At 38.7% G+C, this 21,098-nt stretch overlaps 1 protein-coding gene across 4 annotated transcripts in view; it reads right to left on the bottom strand.

Annotated features, from left to right (window-relative positions):
* Window positions 1–21,098, bottom strand: part of LOC118376442 (calmodulin-regulated spectrin-associated protein 2-like) — a 135,044-nt gene that overhangs the window by 40,373 nt on the left and 73,573 nt on the right. For all 4 annotated transcript variants that reach the window (XM_052476334.1, XM_052476332.1, XM_052476333.1 and 1 more), the window contains one exon: window positions 3,568–3,709. In XM_052476334.1, the coding sequence (XP_052332294.1) occupies window positions 3,568–3,709 (142 nt within the window). The remainder of the gene's footprint in view (window positions 1–3,567; window positions 3,710–21,098) is intronic.

Here is a 21,098-nt window from a genome sequence, read left to right as displayed (position 1 = left end):
CGGAACCATCCAGGGTGGTGATGCTAGTCGGGCATGCGGGTGCAGGCAGCGATCGGCTGAAAAGCATGCATTTGGTTTTACTAGCGTTTAAGAGCAGTTGGAGGCCACGGTGTTGTATGGCATTGAAGCTCGTTTGGAGGTTAGATAGCACAGTGTCCAATGACGGGCCGAAAGTATATAGAATGGTGTCGTCTGCGTAGAGGTGGATCAGGGAATCGCCCGCAGCAAGAGCAACATCATTGATATATACAGAGAAAAGAGTCGGCCCGAGAATTGAACCCTGTGGCACCCCCATAGAGACTGCCAGAGGACCGGACAGCATGCCCTCCGATTTGACACACTGAACTCTGTCTGCAAAGTAATTGGTGAACCAGGCAAGGCAGTCATCCGAAAAACCGAGGCTACTGAGTCTGCCGATAAGAATATGGTGATTGACAGAGTCGAAGGCCTTGGCAAGGTCGATGAAGACGGCTGCACAGTACTGTCTTTTATCGATGGCGGTTATGATATCGTTTAATACCTTGAGTGTGGCTGAGGTGCACCCGTGACCGGCTCGGAAACCAGATTGCACAGCGGAGAAGGTACGGTGGGATTCGAGATGGTCAGTGACCTGTTTGTTGACTTGGCTTTCAAGACCTTAGATAGGCAGGGCAGGATGGATATAGGTCTGTAAGAGTTTGGGTCCAGGGTGTCTCCCCCTTTGAAGAGGGGGATGACTGCAGCAGCTTTCCAATCCTTGGGGATCTCAGACGATATGAAAGAGAGGTTGAACAGGCTGGTAATAGGGGTTGCGACAATGGCGGCGGATAGTTTCAGAAATAGAGGGTCCAGCTTGTCAAGCCCAGCTGATTTGTACGGGTCCAGGTTTTGCAGCTCTTTCAGAACATCTGCTATCTGGATTTGGGTAAAGGAGAACCTGGAGAGGCTTGGGCGAGTAGCTGCGGGGGGGGAGCTGTTGGCCGAGGTTGGAGTAGCCAGGCGGAAGGCATGGCCAGCCATTGAGAAATGCTTATTGAAATTTTCGATAATCATGGATTTATCGGTGGTGACTGTGTTACCTAGCCTCAGTGCAGTGGGCAGCTGGGAGGAGGTGCTATTGTTCTCCATGGACTTCACAGTGTCCCAGAACTTTTTGGAGTTGGAGCTACAGGATGCAAACTTCTGCCTGAAGTAGCTGGCCTTAGCTTTCCTGACTGACTGCGTGTATTGGTTCCTGACTTCCCTGAACAGTTGCATATCGCGGGGACTGTTCGATGCTATTGCAGTCCGCCACAGGATGTTTTTGTGCTGGTCGAGGGCAGTCAGGTCTGGAGTGAACCAAGGGCTGTATCTGTATCTATATTTGACTGGGCACAAGTAGAGGGAGTGGAAATGTTTATCTTTCAATAAATAAGTCAACATTCTTCATCCAACGGACTATGTTGCTTTTAACTCCTGACCAATCACGTCTTAGCCTGGCCCTGGGGCATTATTGGAATAGTGGGTGGAGTCTGGCCCACTGGCTACTGTATAAACAGGCTCAAAACTGAAACATGCCACCAATCAATCAATCTCTCTCTCTCTCTCTCTCTCTCTCTTTCTCTCTGTCTCTCCCTCCCCACTCTCTCATGTCTCTGCTCCCCTCTCCCCTCTCTCTCTCTCTCTCTCTCTCTCTCTCTCTCTCTCTCTCTCTCTCTCTGTCTCTCCCTCCCCACTCTCTCATGTCTCTGCTCCCCTCTCCCCTCTCTCTCTCCTACGCTATCTCTCATGATATGTATTTCACTCAGGTTTAATTGTTCATCCCCAAATGACACCATTATTATTGCATAAACCTGAACCTCATGGACTCTTTGACGTTGTTGGCCAAATTGTACACATTGACTTCATCACTAGGGGCTAATCTTCTTTCCAATGGAATCATTCTGGATCATATCTACTGGGCAGGATGGAGGAGAAGCTATTCTCCCTCTTCTCTCTGTGTGTGTGTTAGCTATTCTCTCTCTTCTCTCTGTGTGTGTGTGTGTTAGCTATTCTCTCTCTTCTCTGTGTGTGTGTGTGTTAGCTATTCTCTCTCTTCTCTGTGTGTTAGCTATTCTCTCTCTTTGTGTGTGTGTTAGCTATTCTCTCTCTTCTCTGTGTGTGTGTGTTAGCTATTCTCTCTCTTCTCTCTCTGTGTGTGTTAGCTATTCTCTCTCTTCTCTCTGTGTGTGTGTTAGCTATTCTCTCTCTTCTCTCTGTGTGTGTGTTAGCTATTCTCTCTCTTCTCTCTCTGTGTGTGTTAGCTATTCTCTCTCTTCTCTCTGTGTGTGTGTTAGCTATTCTCTCTCTTCTCTCTCTGTGTGTGTTAGCTATTCTCTCTCTTCTCTCTGTGTGTGTGTTAGCTATTCTCTCTCTTCTCTGTGTGTGTTAGCTATTCTCTCTCTTTTTCTGTGTGTGTGTGTGTTAGCTATTCTCTCTCTTTGTGTGTGTGTTAGCTATTCTCTCTCCTCTCTGTGTGTGTGTTAGTTATTCTCTCGCTTCTCTCTGTGTGTGTTAGCTATTCTCTCTCTTCTCTCTCTGTGTGTTAGCTATTCTCTCTCTTCTCTCTGTGTGTGTTAGCTATTCTCTCTCTTCTCTCTGTGTGTGTGTGTTAGCTATTCTCTCTCTTCTCTCTGTGTGTGTGTGTTAGCTATTCTCTCTCTCTGTGTGTGTGTGTTAGCTATTCTGTCTCTTTCTGTGTGTTAGCTATTCTCTCTCTTCTCTGTGTGTGTTAGCTATTCTCTCTCTCTCTGTGTTAGCTATTCTCTCTCTTCTCTGTGTGTTAGCTAGTCTCTGTAAGACTGAGATCATGGTGATAAGGGAGGTTCCTTTCAGCTGACAGGAATTTCAAGGTCAGGGGTCACTGTCACTGTTGTCTGCATGTCTAATGAAAAAAACAATATTGCTGTTGATGGTACTTTGACAACATCAATGATTTTAATTTATAAATGCAACGAGTCCATTTGGAATTCCTTTACAGCTGTTATCTGAATACTTGGACACAACAGTTGGCTGTAAATTATTTTTCTATTTTAAATAAATGTTGTGATTTTCAAACGGGAAAAACACATGTGGTTGTGTAATGGCAGGGTCAGGGGAAAGGTCATACCATGGGGAAATTCCCTCTTCCGTTGTCTGTGAGTCTAATGGTTGAAACAATGTAGCTATTGATGCTACTGGTACTATTGATGCTACTGGTACTATTGATGCTACTGGTACTATTGATGCTACTGCTACTGGTATCTTTTTCATTTACAAGTAATCATTTTCTTGAGCCCTGAGGTAATTCTGTTCCCAAACAGTCCCTCTCTAATACTTCAACAGCTGTTGGATGCATACTGTCACCTTATAGCTATCATATTGTCCAGCAAATATATTGTTTGCTGTGATTGAATGCCATATTGTCTAATATAACTAATTTCTGTGATTCTGGCCCAACTTCACCTATGCTCGTCTGGTCAAACACTTGTGTAACAGCCTACTGTACTTTCCATTTTGAGTTACGTTACTGTAAACCAACTAGAGAAGGCTACAGGTATGAAGTGATAGAATAATCCTCCTGTACGGTACCTTCCAGTCTGATGGACGTTGTGCAGTAGAAGTGAAGGAGTGCGGCCAGGGCACAGCCGTCTGTGTTGTCCTTCAGCAGATTGTCCACCAGGGGGAGGGTTGGAGCTGCCCTCTGCTGGGCATACTCCCTCCTGTAGCGCGCCTGCAGCCATGGCAACAACAACACGGAGAGATAACGGTCAGTGACAGTTAATGTATGGAATCAGAGTAAGGAGAGGGACGTATGGATGTATATAAAGGCTCCTCACACTCAAATGTACACAAGCACTCTTTGTCACGCACAGATGCACTGTCACAAACACACAGACACACACGCACGCACACACACACACACACACACACACACACACACACACACACACACACACACACACACACACACACGCACACACACACACACACGCACACACACACGCACACACACACAGTAGTTTGTAGAGACATTGACGGATCGACCAATACCATCATTACTAGGCTACAATACCATCTTTACTATGCTACGATGCCATCTTTACTAGGCTACAATACCATCTTTACTAGGCTACGATGCCATCTATACTAGGCTACAATACCACCTTTACTAGGCTACGATGCCATCTTTACTAGGCTACAATATCATCTTTACTAGGCTCCAATACCATCTTTACTAGGATACGGTGCCATCTTTACTAGGATACGATGCCATCTTTACTAGGCTACGATGCCATCTTTACTAGGATACGATGCCCTCTTTACTTGGCTACGATGCCATCTTTACTAGGCTACAATACCATCATTACTAGGATACGATGCCCTCTTTACTAGGCTACGATGCCATCTTTACTAGGCTACAATACCATCTTTACTAGGATACGATGCCATCTTTACTAGGATACGATGCCATCTTTACTAGGCTACAATACCATCTTTGCTAGGCTACAATACCATCTTTACTAGGCTACGATGCCATCTTTACTAGGCTACAATACCATCTGTACTAGGATGCGATGCCATCTTTACTAGGCTACGATGCCATCTTTACTAGGCTACAATACCATCTTTACTAGGCTACGATGCCATCTTTACTGGGATGCGATGCCATCTTTACTAGGCTACGATGCCATCTTTACTAGGCTACAATACCATCTTTACTAGGCTACGATGCCATCTTTACTAGGCTACAATACCATCTTTACTAGGATGTGATGCCATCTTTACTAGGCTACGATGCCATCTTTACTAGGCTACGATGCCATCTTTACTAGGCTACGATGCCATCTTTACTAGGCTACAATACCATCTTTACTAGGCTACGATGCCATCTTTACTAGGCTACGATGCCCTCTTTACTAGGATACGATGCCCTCTTTACTAGGATACGATGCCCTCTTTACTAGGATACGATGCCCTCTTTACTAGGCTACGATGCCATCTTTACTAGGCTACGATGCCATCTTTACTAGGATGCGATGCCCTCTTTACTAGGATACGATGCCCTCTTTACTAGGATACGATGCCCTCTTTACTAGGATACGATGCCCTCTTTACTAGGATACGATGCCCTCTTTACTAGTATACGATGCCCTCTTTACTAGGATACGATGCCATCTTTACTAGGCTACAATACCATCTTTACTAGGATACGATGCCATCTTTACTAGGCTACAATACCATCTTTACTAGGCTACGATGCCATCTTTACTAGGCTACGATGCCCTCTTTACTAGGATACGATGCCCTCTTTACTAGGATACGATGCCCTCTTTACTAGGATACGATGCCCTCTTTACTAGGATACGATGCCCTCTTTACTAGGATACGATGCCCTCTTTACTAGGATACGATGCCCTCTTTACTAGGATACGATGCCATCTTTACTAGGCTACAATGCCATCTTTACTAGGCTACGATGCCATCTTTACTAGGCTACAATACCATCTTTACTAGGCTACGATGCCATCTTTGCTAGGCTACAATACCATCTTTACTAGGATGCGATGCCCTCTTTACTAGGATACGATGCCATCTTTACTAGGATACGATGCCATCTTTACTAGGATACGATGCCCTCTTTACTAGGCTACATCTTTACTAGGATGCGATGCCCTCTTTACTAGGATACGATGCCATCTTTACTAGGATACGATGCCCTCTTTACTAGGCTACATCTTTACTAGGTTACTTGACATTGTCCTGTACGGCATAGATGCTGTATCGTTGTTGAATGCAGAAACAGTCAGGCAAACAGGCTACACATCCACTGGGATGTGAGAACACTGAGAACACTGAGAACACTGAGAACACTGAGAACACTGAGAACACGACCATAACCAGGATTAGATTCTGTACTGTAACTACACCAGATCAATCTACTGTTCTACAGTACCCTACAGGTATAAATCTACTGTTCTACAGTACCCTACAGGTATAAATGTACTGTTCTACAGTATCCTACAGGTATAAATCTACTGTTCTACAGTACCCTACAGGTATAAATGTACTGTTCTACAGTACCCTACAGGTATAAATCTACTGTTCTACAGTACCCTACAGGTATAAATGTACTGTTCTACAGTACCCTACAGGTATAAATGTACTGTTCTACAGTACCCTACAGGTATAAATCTACTGTTCTACAGGTATAAATCTACTGTTCTACAGTACCCTACAGGTATAAATCTACTGTTCTACAGTACCCTACAGGTATAAATGTACTGTTCTACAGTACCCTACAGGTATAAATGTACTGTTCTACAGTACCCTACAGGTATAAATCTACTGTTCTACAGGTGTAAATCTACTGCCCTACAGTATCCTACAGGTATAAATCTACTGTTCTACAGGTATAAATCTACTGTTCTACAGGTATAAATCTACTGTCCTACAGTATCCTACAGGTATAAATCTACTGTTCTACAGTACCCTACAGGTATAAATCTACTGTTCTACAGTACCCTACAGGTATACACCTACTGTTCTACAGTATCCTACAGGTATAAATCTACTGTCCTACAGTATCCTACAGGTATAAATCTACTGTCCTACAGGTGTACATCTACTGTTCTACAGGTATAAAGCTACTGTCCTACAGGTATAAATCTACTGTCCTACAGGTATAAATCTACTGTCCTACAGGTATAAATCTACTGTCCTACAGGTGTAAATCTACTGTTCTACAGGTATAAAGCTACTGTCCTACAGGTATAAATCTACTGTCCTACAGTATCCTACAGGTATAAATCTACTGTCCTACACTATCCTACAGGTATAAATCTACTGTTCTACAGTACCCTACAGGTATAAATCTACTGTTCTACAGTATCCTACAGGGATAAATCTACTGTCCTACAGTATCCTACAGGTATAAATCTACTGTTCTACAGGTATAAATCTAATGTTCTACAGGTATAAATCTACTGTCCTACAGTATCCTACAGGTGTAAATCTACTGTTCTACAGGTGTAAATCTACTGTTCTACAGGTGTAAATATACTGTTCTACAGGTGTAAATCTACTGTCCTACAGGTGTAAATCTACTATCCTACAGGTGTAAATCTACTGTTCTACAGGTGTAAATCTACTGTCCTACAGGTGTAAATCTACTGTCCTACAGGTGTAAATCTACTATCCTACAGGTGTAAATCTACTGTCCTACAGGTATAAATCTACTGTCCTACGGGTATAAATCTACTGTCCTACAGTATCCTACAGGTGTAAATCTACTGTTCTACAGGTGTAAATCTACTGTCCTACAGGTGTAAATCTACTGTTCTACAGGTGTAAATCTACTGTCCTACAGTATCCTACAGGTATAAATCTACTGTTCTACAGGTGTAAATCTACTGTTCTACAGGTATAAATCTACTGTCCTACAGTATCCTACAGGTATAAATCTACTGTCCTACAGTACCCTACAGGTATAAATCTACTGTTCTACAGGTATAAATCTACTGTCCTACAGTATCCTACAGGTGTAAATCTACTGTTCTACAGGTGTAAATCTACTGTTCTACAGGTATAAATCTACTGTCCTACAGTATCCTACAGGTATAAATCTACTGTCCTACAGTACCCTACAGGTATAAATCTACTGTTCCACAGGTATAAATCTACTGCCCTGCAGTATCCTACAGGTATAAATCTACTGTTCTACAGGTATAAATCTACTGTCCTACAGTACCCTACAGGTATAAATCTACTGTTCCACAGGTATAAATCTACTGCCCTACAGTATCCTACAGGTATAAATCTACTGTTCTACAGGTATAAATCTACTGTTCTACAGGTATAAATCTACTGTCCTACAGTATCCTACAGGTATAAATCTACTGTTCTACAGTACCCTACAGGTATAAATCTACTGTTCTACAGTACCCTACAGGTATAAATCTACTGTTCTACAGTATCCTACAGGTATAAATCTACTGTTCTACAGTATCCTACAGGTATAAATCTACTGTTCTACAGTATCCTACAGGTATAAATCTACTGTTCTACAGTATCCTACAGGTATAAATCTACTGTTCTACAGTATCCTACAGGTATAAATCTACTGTTCTACAGGTATAAATCTACTGTCCTACAGTATCCTACAGGTATAAATCTACTGTTCTACAGTACCCTACAGGTATAAATCTACTGTTCTACAGTACCCTACAGGTATAAATCTACTGTTCTACAGTATCCTACAGGTATAAATCTACTGTTCTACAGTACCCTACAGGTATAAATGTACTGTTCTACAGTACCCTACAGGTATAAATCTACTGTTCTACAGTACAGGTATAAATGTACTGTTCTACAGTACCCTACAGGTATAAATCTACTGTTCTACAGTATCCTACAGGTATAAATCTACTGTCCTACACTATAAATAAATCTACTGTTCTACAGTACCCTACAGGTATAAATCTACTGTTCTACAGTATCCTACAGGTATAAATCTACTGTCCTACAGTATCCTACAGGTATAAATCTACTGTTCTACAGGTATAAATCTAATGTTCTACAGGTATAAATCTACTGTCCTACAGTATCCTATAAATCTACTGTTCTACAGGTGTAAATCTACTGTTCTACAGGTATAAATGTAAATGTCCTACAGGTGTAAATCTACTATCCTACAGGTGTAAATCTACTGTTCTACAGGTGTAAATCTACTGTCCTACAGGTGTAAATCTACTGTCCTACAGGTGTAAATCTACTATCCTACAGGTGTAAATCTACTGTCCTACAGGTATAAATCTACTGTCCTCTACTGTCCTACAGTATCCTACAGGTGTAAATCTACTGTTCTACAGGTGTAAATCTACTGTCCTACAGGTGTAAATCTACTGTTCTACAGGTGTAAATCTAGTCCTACAGTATCCTACAGGTATAAATCTACTGTTCTACAGGTGTAAATCTACTGTTCTACAGGTATAAATCTACTGTCCTTCAGTATCCTACAGGTATAAATCTACTGTCCTACAGTACCCTACAGGTATAAATCTACTGTTCTACAGGTAAATCTACTGTCCTACAGTATCCTACAGGTGTAAATCTACTGTTCTACAGGTGTAAATCTACTGTTCTACAGGTATAAATCTACTGTCCTACAGTATCCTACAGGTATAAATCTACTGTCCTACAGTACCCTACAGGTATAAATCTACTGTTCCACAGGTATAAATCTACTGCCCTGCAGTATCCTACAGGTATAAATCTACTGTTCTACAGGTATAAATCTACTGTCCTACAGTACCCTACAGGTATAAATCTACTGTTCCACAGGTATAAATCTACTGCCCTACAGTATCCTACAGGTATAAATCTACTGTTCTACAGGTATAAATCTACTGTTCTACAGGTATAAATCTACTGTCCTACAGTATCCTACAGGTATAAATCTACTGTTCTACAGTACCCTACAGGTATAAATCTACTGTTCTACAGTACCCTACAGGTATAAATCTACTGTTCTACAGTATCCTACAGGTATAAATCTACTGTTCTACAGTATCCTACAGGTATAAATCTACTGTTCTACAGTATCCTACAGGTATAAATCTACTGTTCTACAGTATCCTACAGGTATAAATCTACTGTTCTACAGTATCCTACAGGTATAAATCTACTGTTCTACAGGTATAAATCTACTGTCCTACAGTATCCTACAGGTATAAATCTACTGTTCTACAGTACCCTACAGGTATAAATCTACTGTTCTACAGTACCCTACAGGTATAAATCTACTGTTCTACAGTATCCTACAGGTATAAATCTACTGTTCTACAGTACCCTACAGGTATAAATGTACTGTTCTACAGGTATAAATCTACTGTTCTACAGTACCCTACAGGTATAAATGTACTGTTCTACAGTATCCCTACAGGTATAAATCTACTGTTCTACAGTATCCTACAGGTATAAATCTACTGTCTACAGTATCCTACAGGTATAAATCTACTGTTCTACAGTACCCTACAGGTATAAATCTACTGTTCTACAGTATCCTACAGGTATAAATCTACTGTCCTACAGGTATAAATCTACTGCCCTACAGTATCCTACAGGTATAAATCTACTGTTCTACAGGTATAAATCTACTGTTCTACAGTATCCTACAGGTATAAATCTACTGTCCTACAGGTATAAATCTACTGCCCTACAGTATCCTACAGGTATAAATCTACTGTTCTACAGGTATAAATCTACTGTCCTACAGTACCCTACAGGTATAAATCTACTGTTCCACAGGTATAAATCTACTGCCCTACAGTATCCTACAGGTATAAATCTACTGTTCTACAGGTATAAATCTACTGTTCTACAGGTATAAATCTACTGTCCTACAGTATCCTACAGGTATAAATCTACTGTTCTACAGTACCCTACAGGTATAAATCTACTGTTCTACAGTACCCTACAGGTATAAATCTACTGTTCTACAGTATCCTACAGGTATAAATCTACTGTTCTACAGTATCCTACAGGTATAAATCTACTGTTCTACAGTATCCTACAGGTATAAATCTACTGTTCTACAGTATCCTACAGGTATAAATCTACTGTTCTACAGTATCCTACAGGTATAAATCTACTGTTCTACAGGTATAAATCTACTGTCCTACAGTATCCTACAGGTATAAATCTACTGTTCTACAGTACCCTACAGGTATAAATCTACTGTTCTACAGTACCCTACAGGTATAAATCTACTGTTCTACAGTATCCTACAGGTATAAATCTACTGTTCTACAGTATCCTACAGGTATAAATCTACTGTTCTACAGTATCCTACAGGTATAAATCTACTGTCCTACAGTATCCTACAGGTATAAATCTACTGTTCTACAGTACCCTACAGGTATAAATCTACTGTTCTACAGTATCCTACAGGTATAAATCTACTGTCCTACAGGTATAAATCTACTGCCCTACAGTATCCTACAGGTATAAATCTACTGTTCTACAGGTATAAATCTACTGTTCTACAGTATCCTACAGGTATAAATCTACTGTCCTACAGGTATAAATCTACTGTTCTACAGTATCCTACAGGTATAAATCTACTGTTCTACAGGTATAAATCTACTGTCCTACAGTACCCTACAGGTATAAATCTACTGTTCCACAGGTATAAATCTACTGCCCTACAGTATCCTACAGGTATAAATCTACTGTTCTACAGGTATAAATCTACTGTTCTACAGGTATAAATCTACTGTCCTACAGTATCCTACAGGTATAAATCTACTGTTCTACAGTACCCTACAGGTATAAATCTACTGTTCTACAGTACCCTACAGGTATAAATCTACTGTTCTACAGTATCCTACAGGTATAAATCTACTGTTCTACAGTATCCTACAGGTATAAATCTACTGTTCTACAGTATCCTACAGGTATAAATCTACTGTTCTACAGTATCCTACAGGTATAAATCTACTGTTCTACAGTATCCTACAGGTATAAATCTACTGTTCTACAGGTATAAATCTACTGTCCTACAGTATCCTACAGGTATAAATCTACTGTTCTACAGTACCCTACAGGTATAAATCTACTGTTCTACAGTATCCTACAGGTATAAATCTACTGTCCTACAGGTATAAATCTACTGCCCTTATCCTACAGGTATAAATCTACTGTTCTACAGGTATAAATCTACTGTTCTACAGTACCCTACAGGTATAAATCTACTGTTCTACAGTATCCTACAGGTATAAATCTACTGTTCTACAGTACCCTAGGTATAAATCTACTGTTCTACAGTACCCTACAGGTATAAATCTACTGTTCTACAGTATCCTACAGGTATACATCTACTGTCCTACAGTATCCTACAGGTATAAATCTACTGTTCTACAGGTATAAATCTACTGTTCTACAGGTATAAATCTACTGCCGACAGTACCATACAGGTATAAATCTACTGTTCTAAAGTATCCTACAGGTATAAATCTACTGTTCTACAGTATCCTACAGGTATAAATCTACTGTTCTACAGTACCATACAGGTATAAATCTACTGTTCTACAGTATCCTACAGGTATAAATCTACTGTCCTACAGTACCATACAGGTATAAATCTACTGTTCTACAGTATCCTACAGGTATAAATCTACTGTTCTACAGTACCATACAGGTATAAATCTACTGTTCTACAGTATCCTACAGGTATAAATCTACTGTTCTACAGTATCCTACAGGTATAAATCTACTGTTCTACAGGTATAAATCTACTGCTCTACAGTATCCTACAGGTATAAATCTACTGTTCTAAAGTATCCTACAGGTATAAATCTACTGTTCTACAGTATCCTACAGGTATAAATCTACTGTTCTACAGGTATAAATCTACTGTCCTACAGTATCCTATATAAATCTACTGTTCTACAGTATCCTACAGGTATAAATCTACTGTCCTACAGTATCCTACAGGTATAAATCTACTGTCCTACAGGTATAAATCTACTGTCCTACAGTATCCTACAGGTATAAATCTACTGTTCTACAGGTATAAATCTACTGTCCTACAGTATCCTACAGGTATAAATCTACTGTTCTACAGGTATAAATCTACTGTTCTACAGGTATAAATCTACTGTCCTACAGTATCCTACAGGTATAAATCTACTGTTCTACAGGTATAAATCTACTGTCCTACAGTATCCTACAGGTGTAAATCTACTGTTCTACAGTATCCTACAGGTATAAATCTACTGTCCTACAGTATCCTACAGGTATAAATCTACTGTTCTACAGTATCCTACAGGTATAAATCTACTGTCCTACAGTATCCTACAGGTATAAATCTACTGTTCTACAGGTATAAATCTACTGTTCTACAGTACCCTACAGGTATAAATCTACTGTCCTACAGTATCCTACAGGTGTAAATCTACTGTTCTACAGTATCCTACAGGTATAAATCTACTGTCCTACAGTATCCTACAGGTATAAATCTACTGTTCTACAGTATCCTACAGGTATAAATCTACTGTCCTACAGTATCCTACAGGTATAAATCTACTGTTCTACAGGTATAAATCTACTGTCCTACAGTATCCTACAGGTGTAAATCTACTGTTCTACAGGTGTAAATCTACTGTCCTACAGGTGTAAATCTACTGTTCTACAGGTGTAAATCTACTGTCCTACAGTATCCTACAGGTATAAATCTACTGTTCTACAGGTGTAAATCTACTGTTCTACAGGTATAAATCTACTGTCCTACAGTATCCTACAGGTATAAATCTACTGTCCTACAGTACCCTACAGGTATAAATCTACTGTTCTACAGGTATAAATCTACTGTCCTACAGTATCCTACAGGTGTAAATCTACTGTTCTACAGGTGTAAATCTACTGTTCTACAGGTATAAATCTACTGTCCTACAGTATCCTACAGGTATAAATCTACTGTCCTACAGTACCCTACAGGTATAAATCTACTGTTCCACAGGTATAAATCTACTGCCCTGCAGTATCCTACAGGTATAAATCTACTGTTCTACAGGTATAAATCTACTGTCCTACAGTACCCTACAGGTATAAATCTACTGTTCCACAGGTATAAATCTACTGCCCTACAGTATCCTACAGGTATAAATCTACTGTTCTACAGGTATAAATCTACTGTTCTACAGGTATAAATCTACTGTCCTACAGTATCCTACAGGTATAAATCTACTGTTCTACAGTACCCTACAGGTATAAATCTACTGTTCTACAGTACCCTACAGGTATAAATCTACTGTTCTACAGTATCCTACAGGTATAAATCTACTGTTCTACAGTATCCTACAGGTATAAATCTACTGTTCTACAGTATCCTACAGGTATAAATCTACTGTTCTACAGTATCCTACAGGTATAAATCTACTGTTCTACAGTATCCTACAGGTATAAATCTACTGTTCTACAGGTATAAATCTACTGTCCTACAGTATCCTACAGGTATAAATCTACTGTTCTACAGTACCCTACAGGTATAAATCTACTGTTCTACAGTACCCTACAGGTATAAATCTACTGTTCTACAGTATCCTACAGGTATAAATCTACTGTTCTACAGTACCCTACAGGTATAAATGTACTGTTCTACAGTACCCTACAGGTATAAATCTACTGTTCTACAGTACCCTACAGGTATAAATGTACTGTTCTACAGTACCCTACAGGTATAAATCTACTGTTCTACAGTATCCTACAGGTATAAATCTACTGTCCTACAGTATCCTACAGGTATAAATCTACTGTTCTACAGTACCCTACAGGTATAAATCTACTGTTCTACAGTATCCTACAGGTATAAATCTACTGTCCTACAGGTATAAATCTACTGCCCTACAGTATCCTACAGGTATAAATCTACTGTTCTACAGGTATAAATCTACTGTTCTACAGTATCCTACAGGTATAAATCTACTGTCCTACAGGTATAAATCTACTGCCCTACAGTATCCTACAGGTATAAATCTACTGTTCTACAGGTATAAATCTACTGTCCTACAGTACCCTACAGGTATAAATCTACTGTTCCACAGGTATAAATCTACTGCCCTACAGTATCCTACAGGTATAAATCTACTGTTCTACAGGTATAAATCTACTGTTCTACAGGTATAAATCTACTGTCCTACAGTATCCTACAGGTATAAATCTACTGTTCTACAGTACCCTACAGGTATAAATCTACTGTTCTACAGTACCCTACAGGTATAAATCTACTGTTCTACAGTATCCTACAGGTATAAATCTACTGTTCTACAGTATCCTACAGGTATAAATCTACTGTTCTACAGTATCCTACAGGTATAAATCTACTGTTCTACAGTATCCTACAGGTATAAATCTACTGTTCTACAGTATCCTACAGGTATAAATCTACTGTTCTACAGGTATAAATCTACTGTCCTACAGTATCCTACAGGTATAAATCTACTGTTCTACAGTACCCTACAGGTATAAATCTACTGTTCTACAGTACCCTACAGGTATAAATCTACTGTTCTACAGTATCCTACAGGTATAAATCTACTGTTCTACAGTATCCTACAGGTATAAATCTACTGTTCTACAGTATCCTACAGGTATAAATCTACTGTCCTCCTACAGGTATAAATCTACTGTTCTACAGTACCCTACAGGTATAAATCTACTGTTCTACAGTATCCTACAGGTATAAATCTACTGTCCTACAGGTATAAATCTACTGCCCTACAGTATCATACAGGTATAAATCTACTGTTCTACAGGTATAAATCTACTGTTCTACAGTATCCTACAGGTATAAATCTACTGTCCTACAGGTATAAATCTACTGCCCTACAGTATCCTACAGGTATAAATCTACTGTTCTACAGGTATAAATCTACTGTCCTACAGTACCCTACAGGTATAAATCTACTGTTCCACAGGTATAAATCTACTGCCCTACAGTATCCTACAGGTATAAATCTACTGTTCTACAGGTATAAATCTACTGTTCTACAGGTATAAATCTACTGTCCTACAGTATCCTACAGGTATAAATCTACTGTTCTACAGTACCCTACAGGTATAAATCTACTGTTCTACAGTACCCTACAGGTATAAATCTACTGTTCTACAGTATCCTACAGGTATAAATCTACTGTTCTACAGTATCCTACAGGTATAAATCTACTGTTCTACAGTATCCTACAGGTATAAATCTACTGTTCTACAGTATCCTACAGGTATAAATCTACTGTTCTACAGTATCCTACAGGTATAAATCTACTGTTCTACAGGTATAAATCTACTGTCCTACAGTATCCTACAGGTATAAATCTACTGTTCTACAGTACCCTACAGGTATAAATCTACTGTTCTACAGTATCCTACAGGTATAAATCTACTGTCCTACAGGTATAAATCTACTGCCCTACAGTATCCTACAGGTATAAATCTACTGTTCTACAGGTATAAATCTACTGTTCTACAGTACCCTACAGGTATAAATCTACTGTTCTACAGTATCCTACAGGTATAAATCTACTGTTCTACAGTACCCTACAGGTATAAATCTACTGTTCTACAGTACCCTACAGGTATAAATCTACTGTTCTACAGTATCCTACAGGTATACATCTACTGTCCTACAGTATCCTACAGGTATAAATCTACTGTTCTACAGGTATAAATCTACTGTTCTACAGGTATAAATCTACTGCTCGACAGTACCATACAGGTATAAATCTACTGTTCTAAAGTATCCTACAGGTATAAATCTACTGTTCTACAGTATCCTACAGGTATAAATCTACTGTTCTACAGTACCCTACAGGTATAAATCTACTGTTCTACAGTACCCTACAGGTATAAATCTACTGTTCTACAGTATCCTACAGGTATAAATCTACTGTTCTACAGTACCCTACAGGTATAAATGTACTGTTCTACAGTACCCTACAGGTATAAATCTACTGTTCTACAGTACCCTACAGGTATAAATGTACTGTTCTACAGTACCCTACAGGTATAAATCTACTGTTCTACAGTATCCTACAGGTATAAATCTACTGTCCTACAGTATCCTACAGGTATAAATCTACTGTTCTACAGTACCCTACAGGTATAAATCTACTGTTCTACAGTATCCTACAGGTATAAATCTACTGTCCTACAGGTATAAATCTACTGCCCTACAGTATCCTACAGGTATAAATCTACTGTTCTACAGGTATAAATCTACTGTTCTACAGTATCCTACAGGTATAAATCTACTGTCCTACAGGTATAAATCTACTGCCCTACAGTATCCTACAGGTATAAATCTACTGTTCTACAGGTATAAATCTACTGTCCTACAGTACCCTACAGGTATAAATCTACTGTTCCACAGGTATAAATCTACTGCCCTACAGTATCCTACAGGTATAAATCTACTGTTCTACAGGTATAAATCTACTGTTCTACAGGTATAAATCTACTGTCCTACAGTATCCTACAGGTATAAATCTACTGTTCTACAGTACCCTAGGTATAAATCTACTGTTCTACAGTACCCTACAGGTATAAATCTACTGTTCTACAGTATCCTACAGGTATAAATCTACTGTTCTACAGTATCCTACAGGTATAAATCTACTGTTCTACAGTATCCTACAGGTATAAATCTACTGTTCTACAGTATCCTACAGGTATAAATCTACTGTTCTACAGTATCCTACAGGTATAAATCTACTGTTCTACAGGTATAAATCTACTGTCCTACAGTATCCTACAGGTATAAATCTACTGTTCTACAGTACCCTACAGGTATAAATCTACTGTTCTACAGTACCCTACAGGTATAAATCTACTGTTCTACAGTATCCTACAGGTATAAATCTACTGTTCTACAGTATCCTACAGGTATAAATCTACTGTTCTACAGTATCCTACAGGTATAAATCTACTGTCCTACAGTATCCTACAGGTATAAATCTACTGTTCTACAGTACCCTACAGGTATAAATCTACTGTTCTACAGTATCCTACAGGTATAAATCTACTGTCCTACAGGTATAAATCTACTGCCCTACAGTATCCTACAGGTATAAATCTACTGTTCTACAGGTATAAATCTACTGTTCTACAGTATCCTACAGGTATAAATCTACTGTCCTACAGGTATAAATCTACTGCCCTACAGTATCCTACAGGTATAAATCTACTGTTCTACAGGTATAAATCTACTGTCCTACAGTACCCTACAGGTATAAATCTACTGTTCCACAGGTATAAATCTACTGCCCTACAGTATCCTACAGGTATAAATCTACTGTTCTACAGGTATAAATCTACTGTTCTACAGGTATAAATCTACTGTCCTACAGTATCCTACAGGTATAAATCTACTGTTCTACAGTACCCTACAGGTATAAATCTACTGTTCTACAGTACCCTACAGGTATAAATCTACTGTTCTACAGTATCCTACAGGTATAAATCTACTGTTCTACAGTATCCTACAGGTATAAATCTACTGTTCTACAGTATCCTACAGGTATAAATCTACTGTTCTACAGTATCCTACAGGTATAAATCTACTGTTCTACAGTATCCTACAGGTATAAATCTACTGTTCTACAGGTATAAATCTACTGTCCTACAGTATCCTACAGGTATAAATCTACTGTTCTACAGTACCCTACAGGTATAAATCTACTGTTCTACAGTATCCTACAGGTATAAATCTACTGTCCTACAGGTATAAATCTACTGCCCTACAGTATCCTACAGGTATAAATCTACTGTTCTACAGGTATAAATCTACTGTTCTACAGTACCCTACAGGTATAAATCTACTGTTCTACAGTATCCTACAGGTATAAATCTACTGTTCTACAGTACCCTACAGGTATAAATCTACTGTTCTACAGTACCCTACAGGTATAAATCTACTGTTCTACAGTATCCTACAGGTATACATCTACTGTCCTACAGTATCCTACAGGTATAAATCTACTGTTCTACAGGTATAAATCTACTGTTCTACAGGTATAAATCTACTGCTCGACAGTACCATACAGGTATAAATCTACTGTTCTAAAGTATCCTACAGGTATAAATCTACTGTTCTACAGTATCCTACAGGTATAAATCTACTGTTCTACAGTACCATACAGGTATAAATCTACTGTTCTACAGTATCCTACAGGTATAAATCTACTGCTCGACAGTACCATACAGGTATAAATCTACTGTTCTACAGTATCCTACAGGTATAAATCTACTGTTCTACAGTACCATACAGGTATAAATCTACTGTTCTACAGTATCCTACAGGTATAAATCTACTGTTCTACAGTATCCTACAGGTATAAATCTACTGTTCTACAGGTATAAATCTACTGCTCTACAGTATCCTACAGGTATAAATCTACTGTTCTAAAGTATCCTACAGGTATAAATCTACTGTTCTACAGTATCCTACAGGTATAAATCTACTGTTCTACAGGTATAAATCTACTGTCCTACAGTATCCTACAGGTATAAATCTACTGTTCTACAGTATCCTACAGGTATAAATCTACTGTCCTACAGTATCCTACAGGTATAAATCTACTGTCCTACAGGTATAAATCTACTGTCCTACAGTATCCTACAGGTATAAATCTACTGTTCTACAGGTATAAATCTACTGTCCTACAGTATCCTACAGGTATAAATCTACTGTTCTACAGGTATAAATCTACTGTTCTACAGGTATAAATCTACTGTCCTACAGTATCCTACAGGTATAAATCTACTGTTCTACAGGTATAAATCTACTGTCCTACAGTATCCTACAGGTGTAAATCTACTGTTCTACAGTATCCTACAGGTATAAATCTACTGTCCTACAGTATCCTACAGGTATAAATCTACTGTTCTACAGTATCCTACAGGTATAAATCTACTGTCCTACAGTATCCTACAGGTATAAATCTACTGTTCTACAGGTATAAATCTACTGTTCTACAGTACCCTACAGGTATAAATCTACTGTCCTACAGTATCCTACAGGTATAAATCTACTGTTCTACAGTATCCTACAGGTATAAATCTAAAGTATCCTACAGGTATAAATCTGTTCTACAGTATCCTACAGGTATAAATCTACTGTCCTACAGTATCCTACAGGTATAAATCTACTGTTCTACAGGTATAAATCTACTGTCCTACAGTATCCTACAGGTGTAAATCTACTGTTCTACAGGTGTAAATCTACTGTTCTACAGGTGTAAATATACTGTTCTACAGGTATAAATCTACTGTCCTACAGGTGTAAATCTACTGTTCTACAGGTATAAATCTACTGTTCTACAGTACCCTACAGGTATAAATCTACTGTTCTACAGTACCCTACAGGTATAAATCTACTGTCCTACAGTATCCTACAGGTATAAATCTACTGTCCTACAGTATCCTACAGGTATAAATCTACTGTTCTACAGGTATAAATCTACTGTTCTACAGGTATAAATCTACTGTCCTACAGTATCCTACAGGTATAAATCTACTGTCCTACAGTATCCTACAGGTATAAATCTACTGTCCTACAGTATCCTACAGGTATAAATCTACTGTTCTACAGGTATAAATCTACTGTTCTACAGGTATAAATCTACTGTCCTACAGTATCCTACAGGTATAAATCTACTGTTCTACAGGTATAAATCTACTGTCCTACAGTATCCTACAGGTGTAAATCTACTGTTCTACAGGTGTAAATCTACTGTCCTACAGGTATAAATCTACTGTTCTACAGGTGTAAATCTACTGTCCTACAGGTGTAAATCTACTGTTCTACAGGTGTAAATCTACTGTCCTACAGTATCCTACAGGTATAAATCTACTGTCCTACAGGTGTAAATCTACTGTCCTACAGGTGTAAATCTACTGTCCTACAGTATCCTACAGGTATAAATCTACTGTCCTACAGGTGTAAATCTACTGTCCTACAGGTATAAATCTACTGTTCTACAGGTGTAAATCTACTGTCCTACAGGTATAAATCTACTGTCCTACAGGTATAAATCTACTGTTCTACAGGTATAAATCTACTGTTCTACAGGTATAAATCTACTGTTCTACAGGTATAAATCTACTGTTCTACAGGTATAAATCTACTGTCCTACAGTATCCTACAGGTGTAAATCTACTGTTCTACAGGTGTAAATCTACTGTCCTACAGGTGTAAATCTACTGTTCTACAGGTATAAATCTACTGTTCTACAGGTGTAAATCTACTGTCCTACAGGTGTAAATCTACTGTTCTACAGGTGTAAATCTACTGTCCTACAGTATCCTACAGGTATAAATCTACTGTTCTACAGGTGTAAATCTACTGTCCTACAGGTGTAAATCTACTGTTCTACAGGTATAAATCTACTGTTCTACAGGTGTAAATCTACTGTCCTACAGGTGTAAATCAGGTATAAATCTACTGTCCTACAGTAAATCCTACAGGTATAAATCTACTGTCCTACAGTATCCTACAGGTATAAATCTACTGTCCTATAAATCTACTACAGGTGTAAATCTACTGTTATCCTACAGGTATAAATCTACTG

The sequence above is a fragment of the Oncorhynchus keta genome, chromosome 23, assembly GCF_023373465.1.
Source record: "Oncorhynchus keta strain PuntledgeMale-10-30-2019 chromosome 23, Oket_V2, whole genome shotgun sequence".
In the NCBI taxonomy this organism is placed as follows: Eukaryota; Metazoa; Chordata; class Actinopteri; order Salmoniformes; family Salmonidae; genus Oncorhynchus; species Oncorhynchus keta.
This window is presented reverse-complemented; position numbering and strand designations above follow the sequence as displayed.